This window comes from Erythrolamprus reginae, chromosome 9 (assembly GCF_031021105.1).
Source record: "Erythrolamprus reginae isolate rEryReg1 chromosome 9, rEryReg1.hap1, whole genome shotgun sequence".
NCBI lineage: Eukaryota > Metazoa > Chordata > Lepidosauria > Squamata > Dipsadidae > Erythrolamprus > Erythrolamprus reginae.
In genome coordinates, this window is record NC_091958.1 from 14,985,544 (window position 1) to 14,999,062 (window position 13,519).

Genomic DNA, 13,519 nt, shown 5'->3' on the forward strand with positions numbered 1-13,519 from the left:
AGGATGTTGTAGCAGATAATTTTATAAGCTACACTTAGGTCATGCCGATGGTGATGTAATTCTAAACTTTCTAAGACCAGAATTTTAAGTCTGGTTGCTTGAGTGGAGGAGTGGAGTCCTCTTCTTGTAAAGGATCTCTGGACATCTCCAACCTTAAAGTTGCCAAGGTTGGAGACCCCTGCTGTAGAAATATCTAACCTTCTCTAACCGTGTTTCTAACCCTAACCCTCATTTAATTTTCATTGGCAACAGGATTTTCCCATTTATTTTATTGTGGTCCAGAAACAATTGCCCACAAGACTGTATGCTGCAACGTCCTGTCTGTCAAAGACTACTTTAGCTTCAACCACCACAACAAAAGAGCACACAACAGATTCAAGCTTAATATTAACCGCTCCAAACTTGACTGTAAAAAATACAACTTTAGTAATCGAGTTGTCGAAGCATGGAACTCATTACCGGACTCCGTAGTATCATCCCCTAACCCCCAACACTTTACCCTTTGACTATCCACGGCTGACCTCTCCAGATTCCTAAGAGGTCAGTAAAGGGCGTGCATAAGTCCATGGAGAGGGGTGGCATACAAATCCAATAAATAAATAAATAAGTGCACTAGGGTGCCTTCCGTCCCCTGTCCTATTACTCTCCTATATCTCCTATATCTTCTCTTGTATCCCTATATCTTTTCTGCTATTCTCTCATAGATATATTTTATTCCTATATTTTTTCTTCTCTTCTTTCTTTAATACCCTTTACTCAAGTATATCCTCTATAACCTTCATTGCGTATTATTGTGTATTGGACAAAATAAAAACAAACAAACAAACAAACAAACAAACAAGCAAATTAATAAATGAGTCCTTCAGGATTGGGTGGCATAGAAGTCAAATAAATAAAATAAAATAAAATAAAATAATAAAATAAAATAAAAAAAAATAAAAAAAATAAAATAAAATAAAATAAAATAAAATAAAATAAAATAAAATAAAAAATAAATCCATCCATCCATCCATCCATCCATCCATCCATCCATCCATCCATCCATCCATCCATCCATCCATCCATCCAAACAAAAAGCTTTCACTTGTATCTGCAAAGGTTCTAAACCTTTCTAATGTCACGGCCCCTTAATATTCAAAGTGTTGGTAATGACCTATAAAGCCTTACATAGCATCAGGCCAGATTACTTACTGGACTGTCTTCTGTCGCATGAGCCCCAACGACAGTTTGGTCCCACAGAGTCGGCCTTCTCCAGGTCCCATCAACTAGACAATGTGGCTTGGCGGGGCCTAGGGGAAGAGCCTTCTCTGTGGGGGCTCCGGGTCTCTGGAATCAGCTCCCCCCAGAGATTCGTACTCCCCCCACCCTCCTTGCCTTCCGCAAGAGTCTGAAGACACACTTGTGCTGACAGGCCTGGGGACACTAGTCCTCAGCCCCTGCCTATGAATGAATGTATGTGAAATGGAATGTATGCTTGGTGGATTAAAAATGACTGTTTTTTAAATTAAATTGGGTTTTTAGATTGTTATTTTTAGCTTAATATTGGATTTCAGATTTTGTATCAGAGACGGGCAGCATATAAATCCTAACAATAACAACAACAACAACAACAACAACAACAACAACAACAACACAGTTCCTCATGTTGTGGTGAGGCCCAACCATAAGTCTAGCACCAACTCTCCCAACAGAGCTTTAAGCAGATTGGCTGGAAGGTCAGAGGGACACGCCCACTGTAAACGCCTGATTGGTTGGATTGTAAAAATATGTTCCAAGGCACCAGAATAGAAGCTTTATTTCCTAACACCATGGGGAATTTGTCTTTTCCCATAGTCTTAGGTGACCCCTGTGAAATGGTCATTCGACCCCCAAAGGGGTCCTGATCGCCAGGTTGTAAACCACTGGTATAGAGCAGAGGTCCCCAACCTTTTTTGCACCAGGGACCGGCTTTAAGCTAGACCAGTTTTCCATGGCCCGGTGGGGGGGGGGAGCTAGCTGTCAGCGCCGCCGTAAAAGGGGCGATCAAGAGAGGAATGGGTGAATGAATGGACGGAGGGTGGGAAGGAAGGAAGGAAAGAGGGAAGGGACAGGAACAAAAGAAGGGTGCAAAGGAAGCAAGGAAAGGTGTGAAAGGGGAGAGTAAGAGAGGAAGGAGTGAAAGAAGGGAATGAGGGAGGAAAGAAGGGAGGAAGGAAAAGGAAAGCAAGAAATGGAGGGAGGAAAGGAAGGAAAGAAAGAAAGAAAGAAAGAAAGGGGGAAGGGACAGGAACAGAGGAAGGAAGCAAGGAAACTTATGAAAGGGGAGAGTAAGGGAAGAAGGTAGGAAGGAGAAAGAAAAGAAGAAATAGAGGAAGGGAAGGTAAAAGAGAGAAAGAAAAAGAGCAAGAAAGAAAGAAAGAAAGAGAAAGAAAGAAAGGCAACTTCAAAGAAAGGCTCACTGAGCATCTCTCACTCTCTCTCTCTTTCTATCCCTCTTTCTTTCTTTCTCTTCCTTTCTCTCTCTCCTCTTCCTTTATCTCCTCTCTCTCTCCCTCTCTCTTTCTCTCCCCCCTCTCTCCCCCTTTCCCTCTCTCCCTCTCTTGCTATCTCTCCCCCCTCTCCCTCTCTCTTTCTCCCTCTCCCTCTCTTTCTCTCTCTCCCCCCTCTCTCTTTCTCTCTCTCTCCCCCTCTTTCTCTCTCTTCTTCTCACTTTCTCTCTCTTGTTTTCTTTCTGTCTCTTTTGCTTTCTCTCTCTCTCACTCTTTCTTGTTTTCTTTCTCACGCTCTTTCTCTCTCTTGTTCTCTCTCTTGCTATCTCTTTCTCTCCCCCCCTTTCTCACTCTCTCTTTCTCACTTTCTCTCTATCTTGCTGTCTGTTGCTCTCACTCACTCTCGTTCTCTCTCCGTTCTTCTCAGCGATGACGCGCGCACGCCCTGCCCGCCTCACCTTTGCGAGAGCACTTTCGCCCCGGGCTCTCAGCAAGGGGGTTTGCAGGAGAGGCGGGGCCGGCGAAGGTGATATTGAATGTCGGGGGAGAACGGGCAGTTGCGCGCGTTCCCTATCCCCCTGCTAGCCCACTCGGAATATTCAAAATAAGAAAAGCCTTCGCCGGCAAAGGTTTTTCTTATTTTGAATATTCCGAGTGGGCTAGCAGGGAGATAGGGAGCGCGTGCAACCGCCCGTTCTCCCCCGACATTCAATATCACCTTCGCCGGCCTCCGCTGAGGAAAGCCTTTGCCGGCATTTCCTCTCGGCGTCAAGGAGGCGCAGCGGCGGGCGGAGAGAGGGAAGGGGGGGCAGCGGCATCCCTCCTGGCCTTGGCGGGCCGCCCAACCCTCCCCACCTCCTGCAAACGCGGCGGGCGGCGGGGGGAGAGCGAGGAGCCGGTTCCGGCGGGCGCGGGGCTTGGCTGGCTGGCGGGGGGAGCGCCGCTGGTGGTGCGGAAAGGCCGAGGGGGCCCTGGCGCCGCGGACCGGCTGAAAAGCCCCAACGGCCCGGTCCCGGTCCGCGGACCGGCGGTTGGGGACCTCTGGTATAGAGCATTATTTATTATTTATTTTTTTATTGAATTTGTATGCCGCCCCTCTCTGAGGACTCAGGGCGGCTCACAACATATCAAAGAAAATATAACAATACATCTGGATCGAATTAATGTAATTTAAAAACCTAAAAGTTCTAATATAATTAAAAAACATTCATTACCATTAAGAGGCAAAGCAAGGGTTTCAGGCTTTCCCCCCCACCAATTCAGTGACATGATATGAGATTTTAGACAACCTTGATGCAAAATGAAGAGTAAATAGCTTACCTAGTGGTGACATTTCTACCACTGAACCATTAAACCCCTTTTGAACAAATACTGGGGCATTGTCATTAATGTCGTAAATGATGATGCGGAATTTGGACGGCTCTTCCAATTGCTGATTGGTAAGGCGGTTGTAAATCAGAGCTGTGAGTTCGTATTCGGCTTTCTTCTCTCGATCCACCTTTTCAGTCACCGTGACATCTCCGGTAAATTCGTTAACTCTGAACAAAGTCCCAGCACCTTCGCCTTTAAGGATATATTTGGCATTGGTATTCTTGACAGTTGAAGTGATCTAGAATGCATAAGCATGGGAGAAAATCATTTCTAAAAGATATGATATTCTTTAACATTTCCTTAATTTTATTACATTTATTTGACACACAATTCACAGTCTGAGAATAGCTGCTCAGTTTTCTTTATACTTTTTCTGATTTTTAGTTTCTGTTGTGTTTGGGCCTGGGCCAGCCGTTGCTCCCACAGATGGGAGAGACGCGGCACACACTGAATGGATTCTTCTGCAGATCAATATATTGATCTGCATAGCCGAAGAGCTATGCAAAGAAGGGATCGCTTTAAGGAGTATTACAAGTCATTATAGGAGCACCTGGGCTGGGTGTGGTTCTTATACTGAGGGCTGGGTGTGGTTTCCTTAATGAGGGCTAAAGGTATAAAAGGGAACAACAGCCCAAGGCAAACTGTAGCTGTTTATTTGTGTTATTTTGTGGTTCCTGCTCTGAAGTTTCTGTTCCGTGCCGTTGGAGTTTTCAACCCAGCTTTTTCAGACAAGTGGGAGGTGAAAACTCTGGGACTTGCTGTTTGCTTCAAAGATTGAAAAGGACTCCGAGTCTACAGAGAGGGGCGGCATACAAATCCAATAAATAAATGAATGAATGAATGAATGAATAAATGAATGAATAAATAAATAAATTCCTGAAACGTCTTTGCTCATTCCAGGTTGTCTTTGTTTGTTTTTTCCTGTGTTTTTGTATGCGGCTGAAGTAAGCCTTGCCCTATCATTGTTTTTGGACACTAAGAACTGTTTTGAGTAACCCTTTTTTGTTTATTTAATACAAGTTTGCTGATTAGCAGAGCACATGTGTGTTTGATTTCTTTTCCTTGGACTATTACGCATTGCCTGAGCCAGTCAGGCAGAACAGTTTCTAGAGATAGTCCTTGGCCATTTCTGACATTTATGTTCTACCTAACCTTTCTCCATTTTCCAGAAAATCCTTAGCTTATCCAAATGCGGATAATTTTCAATGAACAAATTTGATGTTTTGGAGTCATTGGTTTCATTGGATTCCCTTTATCTAGCTTTAAGACTTGTGTGAAGAGCGCATCGTATTTTAGGTCTTATTTAGGTAGAAATATTGGTGATTCAAAAAGGCTCATAAACTTTGAAACCACAGCTTGAGTTCAAAAAGAAAATTTTAAACAGCTTTTAAAAAGCACCAAAATGGTTCTTTTTCATACAAAAAATAAATCCATTTAAGTGTTTGGAGATTATTGTTATAAGTTATGGATCTTTTAGTTTAAAGGTATGATGAACAGAAATATAATATTGTTTCAACTACTAATTCCTTCTACATCTGTACTGTCCTTAGTTACAGTTATATAATCAGTGAGTAATATATATCATTACTATAACTATTCCCATATAGTTGTATAAAGCTTATAAAATTTTGTACAAATGGTTTAATACATAATTGGTTGAATACAAATAGTATATTCAATTCTTGGTCCAAAATTAATAACATTATCTTATTAGATTTATCAGAATCCCTATGAGAGTTGAATCATGCAGAAATATTTACATTAGAAAGGAACAACAACAACAGAGTTGGAAGGGACCTTGGAGGTCTTCTAGTCCAACCCCTTCTTAGGCAGGAAACCCTACACCACTTCAGACAAATGGTTATCCAACATCTGCTTAAAAACTTCCAGTGTTGGAGCATTCACAACTTCTGGAGGCAAGCTGTTCCATGGATCAATTGTTCTGTCAGGAAATTTCTCCTTAGTTCTAAGTTGCTTCTCTCCTTGATTAGTTTCCACCCATTATTTATTTATTTATTTATTGGATTTATATGTTGTCCCTCTCCGATGACTCGGGGCGGCTTACAACACAAAAAACCCCAATAAAACACTTATGAAATCCAATTACATTTAAAAATTAATTGTTATAAAACCCCAGTACATTTGGAGCCGGGGTGGTGCAGCAGGTAGCGTGCTCTACTGCAGCCCACTGAAGCTGACTGTAGATCTGAAGGTTGGCAGTTCAGATCTCATCACCGGCTCAAGGTTGACTCATCCTTCCATCCTTCCGAGGTGGATAAAATGAGGACCCAGATTGTGGGGGCAATAGCCTGGCTCTGTTAAAAAAGTGCTGTTGCTAACATGTTGTAAGCTGCCCTGAGTCTAAGGAGAAAGGCGGCATAAAAATTGAATAAATAAATAAATAAATAAATAAATAAATAAATAAATTTTTAAAAAATCTATCCCAACACTCAACAAATCAAATCGTATGTGACCAACGTTCAAATGGACTATGTTGCTACTCTTACCTTCCACGTTGTTTCATGTCTAAGCATTTTACAGAGGAAAAATGCTCTTACTCAAGGTCACAGTTGTGTTCTCTACATTACTAAGTACAGAAGACATGACACACTTTTGGGACTTACTCAGTGTCCTGCAAAAACCATTCTAGCTAGCCAAAGGGCACCAGATTTTACAATAACCAGGCTCCCAAAGATTTGCTTCCTGCATCTCAGAACATCAGGAATGAGCGTGGCTGCTTTTTGGAAGCCAGCGTCCAATTGTGCAAAAGATAGATGGGGTTTAACTTACCTCACTGCCAGTTTGCTTCCTCCCAAGCCTTGTGGCTGCACCTTGTGGCCATTCTACGTGGCCACTTGCATGCTTTGTGTATGTGTGCATGGACGAGGATGAAAAATCCAATGTTAAAAAATATGTATCAAAAAATAAAATAAAATTTTAAAAAAGATGGCAGCACCCACAGATCAGCACTGACCAAACCGGTTCCCTGACATCATCATGACATCACCAGTGGTTTGCTACCAGTTTGGGCAAACCGGTCCAAACCGTGAAGAACCCATCTATGATGGGTATTATTGCATCTCTGCCTAATCGGCTTTGTTCAGCAAGTGATTTTGCTTATGGTACCTCTTGGGTGAGTGACTATTAATTGACTGTTACTGCATACCTTTCCAACATGATGAGGAAAAGATACATTCTGTTCTTCAGGAATATGCATTTGATTCCAGATCCATTCTCTTTTCATTCGCTTATGCAAACTGTCGTTTGTGTTTGAGTTCGAGAGATGGTCTCCATGCACACCAGAAGACGTCGGGATCAAGAAAATGAGGAGGAGGAGGAAGTAAGAGCAGCTTGCCATCTTTGTAGTTCAACGATCTCGGAAACTCCTGTGTTTGAAGAAGTCAAAAAGCATCTGGTGACCATAGGGGCACCACATTTTCTTGTTAACAGCACACAACATATTTATTACAGGCTGTTCTTTTTGAACTTCCCAGTGTAGCTTCTAGTCTTGGGATTCTTGGATGGTCTGCCATCCCAGTGCTAACCAGGTCCAATCCTACTTAGCAGAGAAGGTTAGACAGTTACTCTACCTGCTGAAAAATAAACCCTATAATATAAGGCAAACGACTCACTAGACATTTATATGGTGTTCTGCAATAGGAATGTTTTCAGGCATTTAGGGCTGTTACTCACCAGCTGTTTTCTATTAGCAGGTTAAAAAAATTACATTCAAGATTTAATTAGTGAATTCAGTGTTAATAGATAACTTTTGCTGCTGTTTTTGACATGCAGATCAGGAAAGACTTCATGAACTCAATCTGTATAGTCTGGAGGACAGAAGGGAAAGGGGGGACATATTCGAAACATTTAAATATGTTAAAGGGTTAAATAAGGTTCAGGAGGGAAGTGTTTTTAATAGTGTTTTAAAAGTGAATAAATATATATATGGCATAACGTAATCCCGATCAAAGAGTGCTTCCGTTTTCTTAGCATGTTTCAAATGACATGATCTTTCTCTCTATTTTTATGTTCCCCAACACTGAATTTTCACTTCCTCTGGTGAACTTTTGAGTAGACTTTGTGTCACCAGTTAAAATAAAGCTGTCTCTTGATTGCCTCACTTCAAAATTGAAGGATCAGTCATTTTTCTAAATAATGTATCTCCTTTTCAGATTCTCCCAATTGTAATGCTTGCATAATAATTCATATTTTTGAGGTTTCCATATGTTCGTTCAGATTTCAGGAGCTATGCTTTTTTAAAAAAATAAAAATAAACCAGATACTGCTAGAAAAGAAGCAGGTTTAGAAACAATGAGGTATCAGTTTCACTTAGAAGTGGTATGTGATTTTTTAAAAAAATATTTGTTTGTTTTGTCAAGTATGTATTGGTGGCATACAAAGATATAACAATATTTATATACAGGATACTAGTAAAAGAGAAACATTAGGACAGGGGACGGAAGGCACTCCGGTGCACTTATGCACGCTCTTACTGACCTCTTAGGAATCGGGAGAGATCAACAGTGGATAGTCTAAGGCTAAAGTTTTGGGGGTTAGGTGATGATACTACAGAGTCTGGAAGTGAGTTCCATGCATCAACTACTCAGTCACTAAAGTCGTATTTCCTGCAGTCGAGTTTAGAGCGGTTTACTTTAAATTTGTATCTGTTGTGTGCTGGTGTGTTGTTGTGGTTGAAGCTGAAGTAGTCATTGACAGGAAGCACGCTGTAGCAGATGATTTTATGGATTATGCTTAGGTCGTGTTTAAGGCGACGTAGTTCTAAGCTTTCTAAACCAAGTCCAGTTGCATAGGGTATGCTGTTGGGGATGGAGGAGTGCAGGGCTCTTCTAGTAAAGTATCTCTGGACATTTTCTAGAGTGTTTATAATGAGGAAGCAGGGGTACTTTTAAAGCAGGGGTATGAAACTCATAATGACATGTCATCACATAACATATTGCAACTCCAATACCTCCGGAACCGCCTGCTACTGCACGAATCCCAGCGGCCGATAAGGTCCCACAGAGTTGGCCTTCTCCGGGTCCCGTTGACTAAACAATGTCGTCTGGCAGGCCCCAGGGGAAGAGCCTTCTCTGTGGCGGCCCCAACCCTCTGGAATCAACTCCCCCCGGAGATTAGAACTGCTCCCACCCTCCTTGTCTTCCGTAAACTACTTAAGACCCACCTATACCGCCAGGCATGGGGGATTTGAGACACCTTTCCCCCAGGCTTATTATAATTTATGTTTGGTATGTATGTGCTGTTTGGTTTTTAATTATGATAGGGTTTTTAGTTTTTTTTTAATATTAGATTTGTGCCAGTATAATATTGTTTTTATCGTTGTTGTGAGCCGCCCCGAGTCTTCGGAGAGGGGCAGCATACAAATCTAATAAATTATTATTATTATTATTAACTTCCTCCCTTCACTAAACCAGGGGTAGGCATGGCCAGTGCATTATGCATTTGGCTTGCTGACAACAAGTTTTGCACCTCTCTTTTGGAGTAAAGGAACTGCACATACAATTCCACACAGAAGGCTATTAATGTTCCTCTGCTCAATGTGAAGAATTGGAAGGATTTCATCCCTGGCATTTTCTGAGTTGCAAATCAAGGATCCTAGCAGGTGGAAAATTAATTTGCTTGCATTATTTTTCCTGCAAGCTAACATGACATTTAGGACATGGGTTACCTCAATCCTCTGGGAAAGTAGACAAATGATATAAACAGCAACAGTAACAATGGAATTGTGCCCACCCAAACCACGGGATAGGAAACGTTTATACCCAACTGGATCTACATTACTACTGTATTTCTGTTTGAATTAATTTTCCAATACAGTCCTTTTTTTAAAAAAAGTGTTCATAGGTGCATTCTCAAAGATGTAGGATTTTGCTTCATGGCCCTGTCTGCAAAAAACCTTGGGAATTATATACTGCTCAAAAAACAAACAAAGGGAACACTTAAACAACAGAATATAACTCCAAGTAAATCAAACTTCTGTGAAATCAAACTGTCCACTTGGGAAGCAACACTGACTGACAATAAATTTTGTTTCATTGTCAGCACATTCAAATTTGTACAGAATAAAGTATTCAATGAGAATACTTCATTCATTCAGATCTAGCATGTATTATTTGAGTGTTCCCTTTATTTTTTTGAGCAGTATACTTGGACAGCAATTCTACTCAAGATTTCTGATAATTTGCAGACTCACAACTCTGAAGGAAAAGTTAATAAATTTTGAAAAGACACTTAAAATCTCTCGATTACTATTCTCTCTCAGGGGAATTATCTTAGTAAATTTTGCCAAATCATACATAGTGGCCAATAATTTTAAGTATTTAAAAGAAAACATTTAGCTAAATAATACATTTAGCTTTCTGAATCTCAGCTCTTAGCCTAGATAATTGCTCCAGAGGAGTGAATGCAAAAAATATGCATTTTTCATAGTTTATAATAATTGTGAGCAATGTGCTAAGCGGGGGTGGGTTCCGGATTCTGCTGCTGCTGGTTCACTCAGGGATGTGATATGCGGGCGGGCGGTGTTGTGTGCCACACATGCACTTTTGTGGTGCATGCACAGTACTAAGAAAAGCTTATGCGTATGTGCATAAGCAAAAAACAAGATGGCATCGCCTACGGTGCTGCTGAGAGAACCAGCTCGGGGGCATGGCAGGCCTGGGTCCTGCGACCCAGGCTGCCAAGTTATTAACTGTTCTATAGACCCAGTCTGAACCAATAGGAGCCAACCTCTGGTGCTAAGCTTGCTCCTGAGAACAAATGACTTTGCATCTTGACTGACTTTGAGTGTACTTTGACCAAATGAGCACAGATTACATTTCAGCTAGAAAACAAAGTTTGCAATTGTTATAGAAAAATAATTAAAACAAAAAAGAAGCACTAGGAATGGTGGGTAAAAGTTGCTGGGAAATAAATGTGAATAAATATCTTCTTAACACAGCTTTCCCCCAGCTTGATGCCTTCAATGACTTTCATTGTGTCCAAAAGATGATGATGATGATGATGATGATGATAATAATAAGAATAATAATAATAATAATAATCCCAGGAGACAGCAGAATTGAGGAGAAGCAGCTAGAAAAATTAGTGAAATACGAAGATCTAAAAATCGAGCTGCAACGATTCTGGCATAAGCCCATGAAAGTGGTCCCAGTGGTACTTGGCACGCTGGGCGCAGTGCCAAAGGATCTCAGCGGACATTTGAAAACCATCGGAATTGACAAAATCTCCATCTGTCAATTGCAAAAGGCCACTTTACTGGGATCGGCAAACATAATTCGCCGCTACATCACAATAATAATAATAATAATAATAATAATAATAATAATAATAATAATAATAATAATTTATTAGATTTGTATGCCGCCCCCCTCTCCGAAGACTTGGGGTGGCATACAACTCTAATAAATTATTATTATTATTATCTTTGATGGGCACCGCCAGGTGATCAAAGTCCTGCCTATTTTTAACATATGTTGCATTAGTTGCACATAAATAAAAGAGGCAGAGCTCTATTTGATGTCACATTGGATGTCACATCCAAAATTTCAAAACCAATGACTGACACTGCTGATACTACTGTCTTCCAAATAACATTGGACTTCAAATTTTATGCTTTCCAGCTAATATGGCTGGCTGTGGAGATTGGGAATTCTTGTCCTTGAAGTCCAACATATCTGGAGAACATCATCTCGGGAAAGACTGTTCTAATGTTGCAAAGATCAGATTTACTATATACTCCGAAAAATATGGGTAAGTCTGGACTTCAATGAAGAGTCTCTGGTGTTGTCACCCTTTCAGTGGTGTCCTTGTTTAAGATGCCAACATGGCTTTAGATATTTGTTGAATGTGGTCAACATTCAATATCAACATTGCCAAAAAGGCTTCAAGAGTTGTTAACCTAATCCTTCATAGCTTCTGCTCCGGTCATCTCACACTACTAACCAGAGCATACAAAATTTTGATGGACCAATTGTTGAATGCAGTTTATCTGTCTGCAACCACACCGCATTTCGGACATACTATAGAAAATGACCAGAGATACTTTACTAGAAGAGTCCTCCACTCCTCCCCTTGCAACGGAATACCCTCTGCAACTAAACTTACAATCCTAGGTTTAGAAAGCTTAGAACTACGTCGCCTTAAGCATGACCTGAGCATAGCCCATAAAATCATCTGCTACAATGTCCTTCCTGTCAATGACTACTTCAGCTTCAACCACAACAACACATAAGCTTACAGCAGATACAAACGTAAAGTAAACCACTCCAAACTCAACTGCAGGAAATACCACTTTAGTAAGCAAGTAGTTGATGCATGGAACTCACTACCTGACTCTGTAGTATCATCACCTAACCCCCCAAACCTTCCACTGTTGACCTCTTTCCATTCCTAAGACGTCAGTAAGCGGCGTGCATAAGTGCACCATGCCATCAGTCCCCTGTCCTAATGTTTCTTTTTTACTAGTATCATGTATATAAACATTGTTATATCTTTGTATACTACCAATATTTACTTGACTAAATAAACAAATAAACAAAGAAAGAAAAAGAGATAGAGAGAGAGGGGGGATAGAGAGAAAGAAAGGAAGAAAGAAAGAAGGAAGAAAGAAAGAAAGAAAGAAAGAGAGAAAGAAAAGAAAGAAAGAAGAAAGAAAGAAGAAAGAAAGAAAGAAAGAAAGAAAAAAGAAAGAATGGAAGGAAGGAAAGAAAGAAAGAAGAAAGAAAGAAGAAAGAAAGAACAGAAAGAAAGAAAGAAAGGAAAGAAAGAAAGAAAGAAAAGAAAGAAGAAAGAAAGAAAGAAAGAAGAAAGAAAGGAAAGGAAGGAAGGAAGGAAAGAAAGAAAGAAAGAAAGAAAGAAAGAAAGAAAGAAAGGAAACAAAAGAACCAGTCATGCATTTTTGCTCCAACTGCTTTGCAGACGTGCCAAGGTTCCTTCAGAGGAAATGGGGTGTGACCTGGATTCTGAATTCCAAGCCTGCTGATGTGAGTTGCAGTTTAAAGAAAGCTGGGTAGTATTCAAGATTTCCTTAGCATGTGTTGCTTAGAGATTAAAGGAAGGAGAAGCCGATGACATGGCTGGCTTCCTCCAGATGGCAAAAGCTTGACTAGAGCAAGTGACTCCTAAGGATATCAAGGGAGCTCTTTACCCACCCCCTCCTTCCTACCGCAGGATAGAAATGATGCAGGTCATGGGACCTGCATTTGCACCAGGTTTCCTACAATTCCAAGAAACTGAACTGGGCAGAGAGAGTAATACTTTCCAGAAAGTCCCCACCCCAAGTACATTTAGAAACACAAAGGGGAGTCTTTTGGAATGATATTTTGGAAAAGTTGATTGCTAAATAATAACACTGGTCAACACACACACACACAAAATAATCAGCAAAAGTAATATGTCTGTTTTGTGAAGTTTGATGTGCTGATTCCAAAAATATGCTTAGTTTTATTTATTTATTATTTAGATTTGTATGCCGCCCCTCTCCGTAGACTCGGGGCGGCTCACAACAGAATAAAACAATTCATGACAAATCTAAATTATAGTTTAAAATATTTTAAAAAACCCATTTACTAAGCAAACATACATACAAACATACCATGCATAAATTATATATGCCCAGGGGAGATGTCTCAATTCCCCCATGCCTGACGACAAAGGTGGGT

General features: G+C 40.6%; 1 protein-coding gene across 3 annotated transcripts in view; it reads right to left on the reverse strand.

Moving 5' to 3' along the window:
• The window catches only part of CDH5 (cadherin 5), a 47,620-nt gene that overhangs the window by 23,350 nt on the left and 10,751 nt on the right, over nucleotides 1–13,519 (reverse strand). For 2 of the 3 annotated variants that reach the window (XM_070760376.1, XM_070760378.1), the window contains exons 2-3: nucleotides 7,006–7,225; nucleotides 3,789–4,077 (exon numbers count right to left, since the gene is read on the reverse strand). In XM_070760376.1, coding sequence (XP_070616477.1) covers nucleotides 3,789–4,077; nucleotides 7,006–7,197 — 481 coding nt within the window. In that variant the 5' untranslated portion in view covers nucleotides 7,198–7,225. Of the gene's footprint in view, nucleotides 1–3,788; nucleotides 4,078–7,005; nucleotides 7,226–7,532; nucleotides 7,580–13,519 lie in introns of those variants that run through there. The other variant, XM_070760377.1, reaches the window with a different exon arrangement.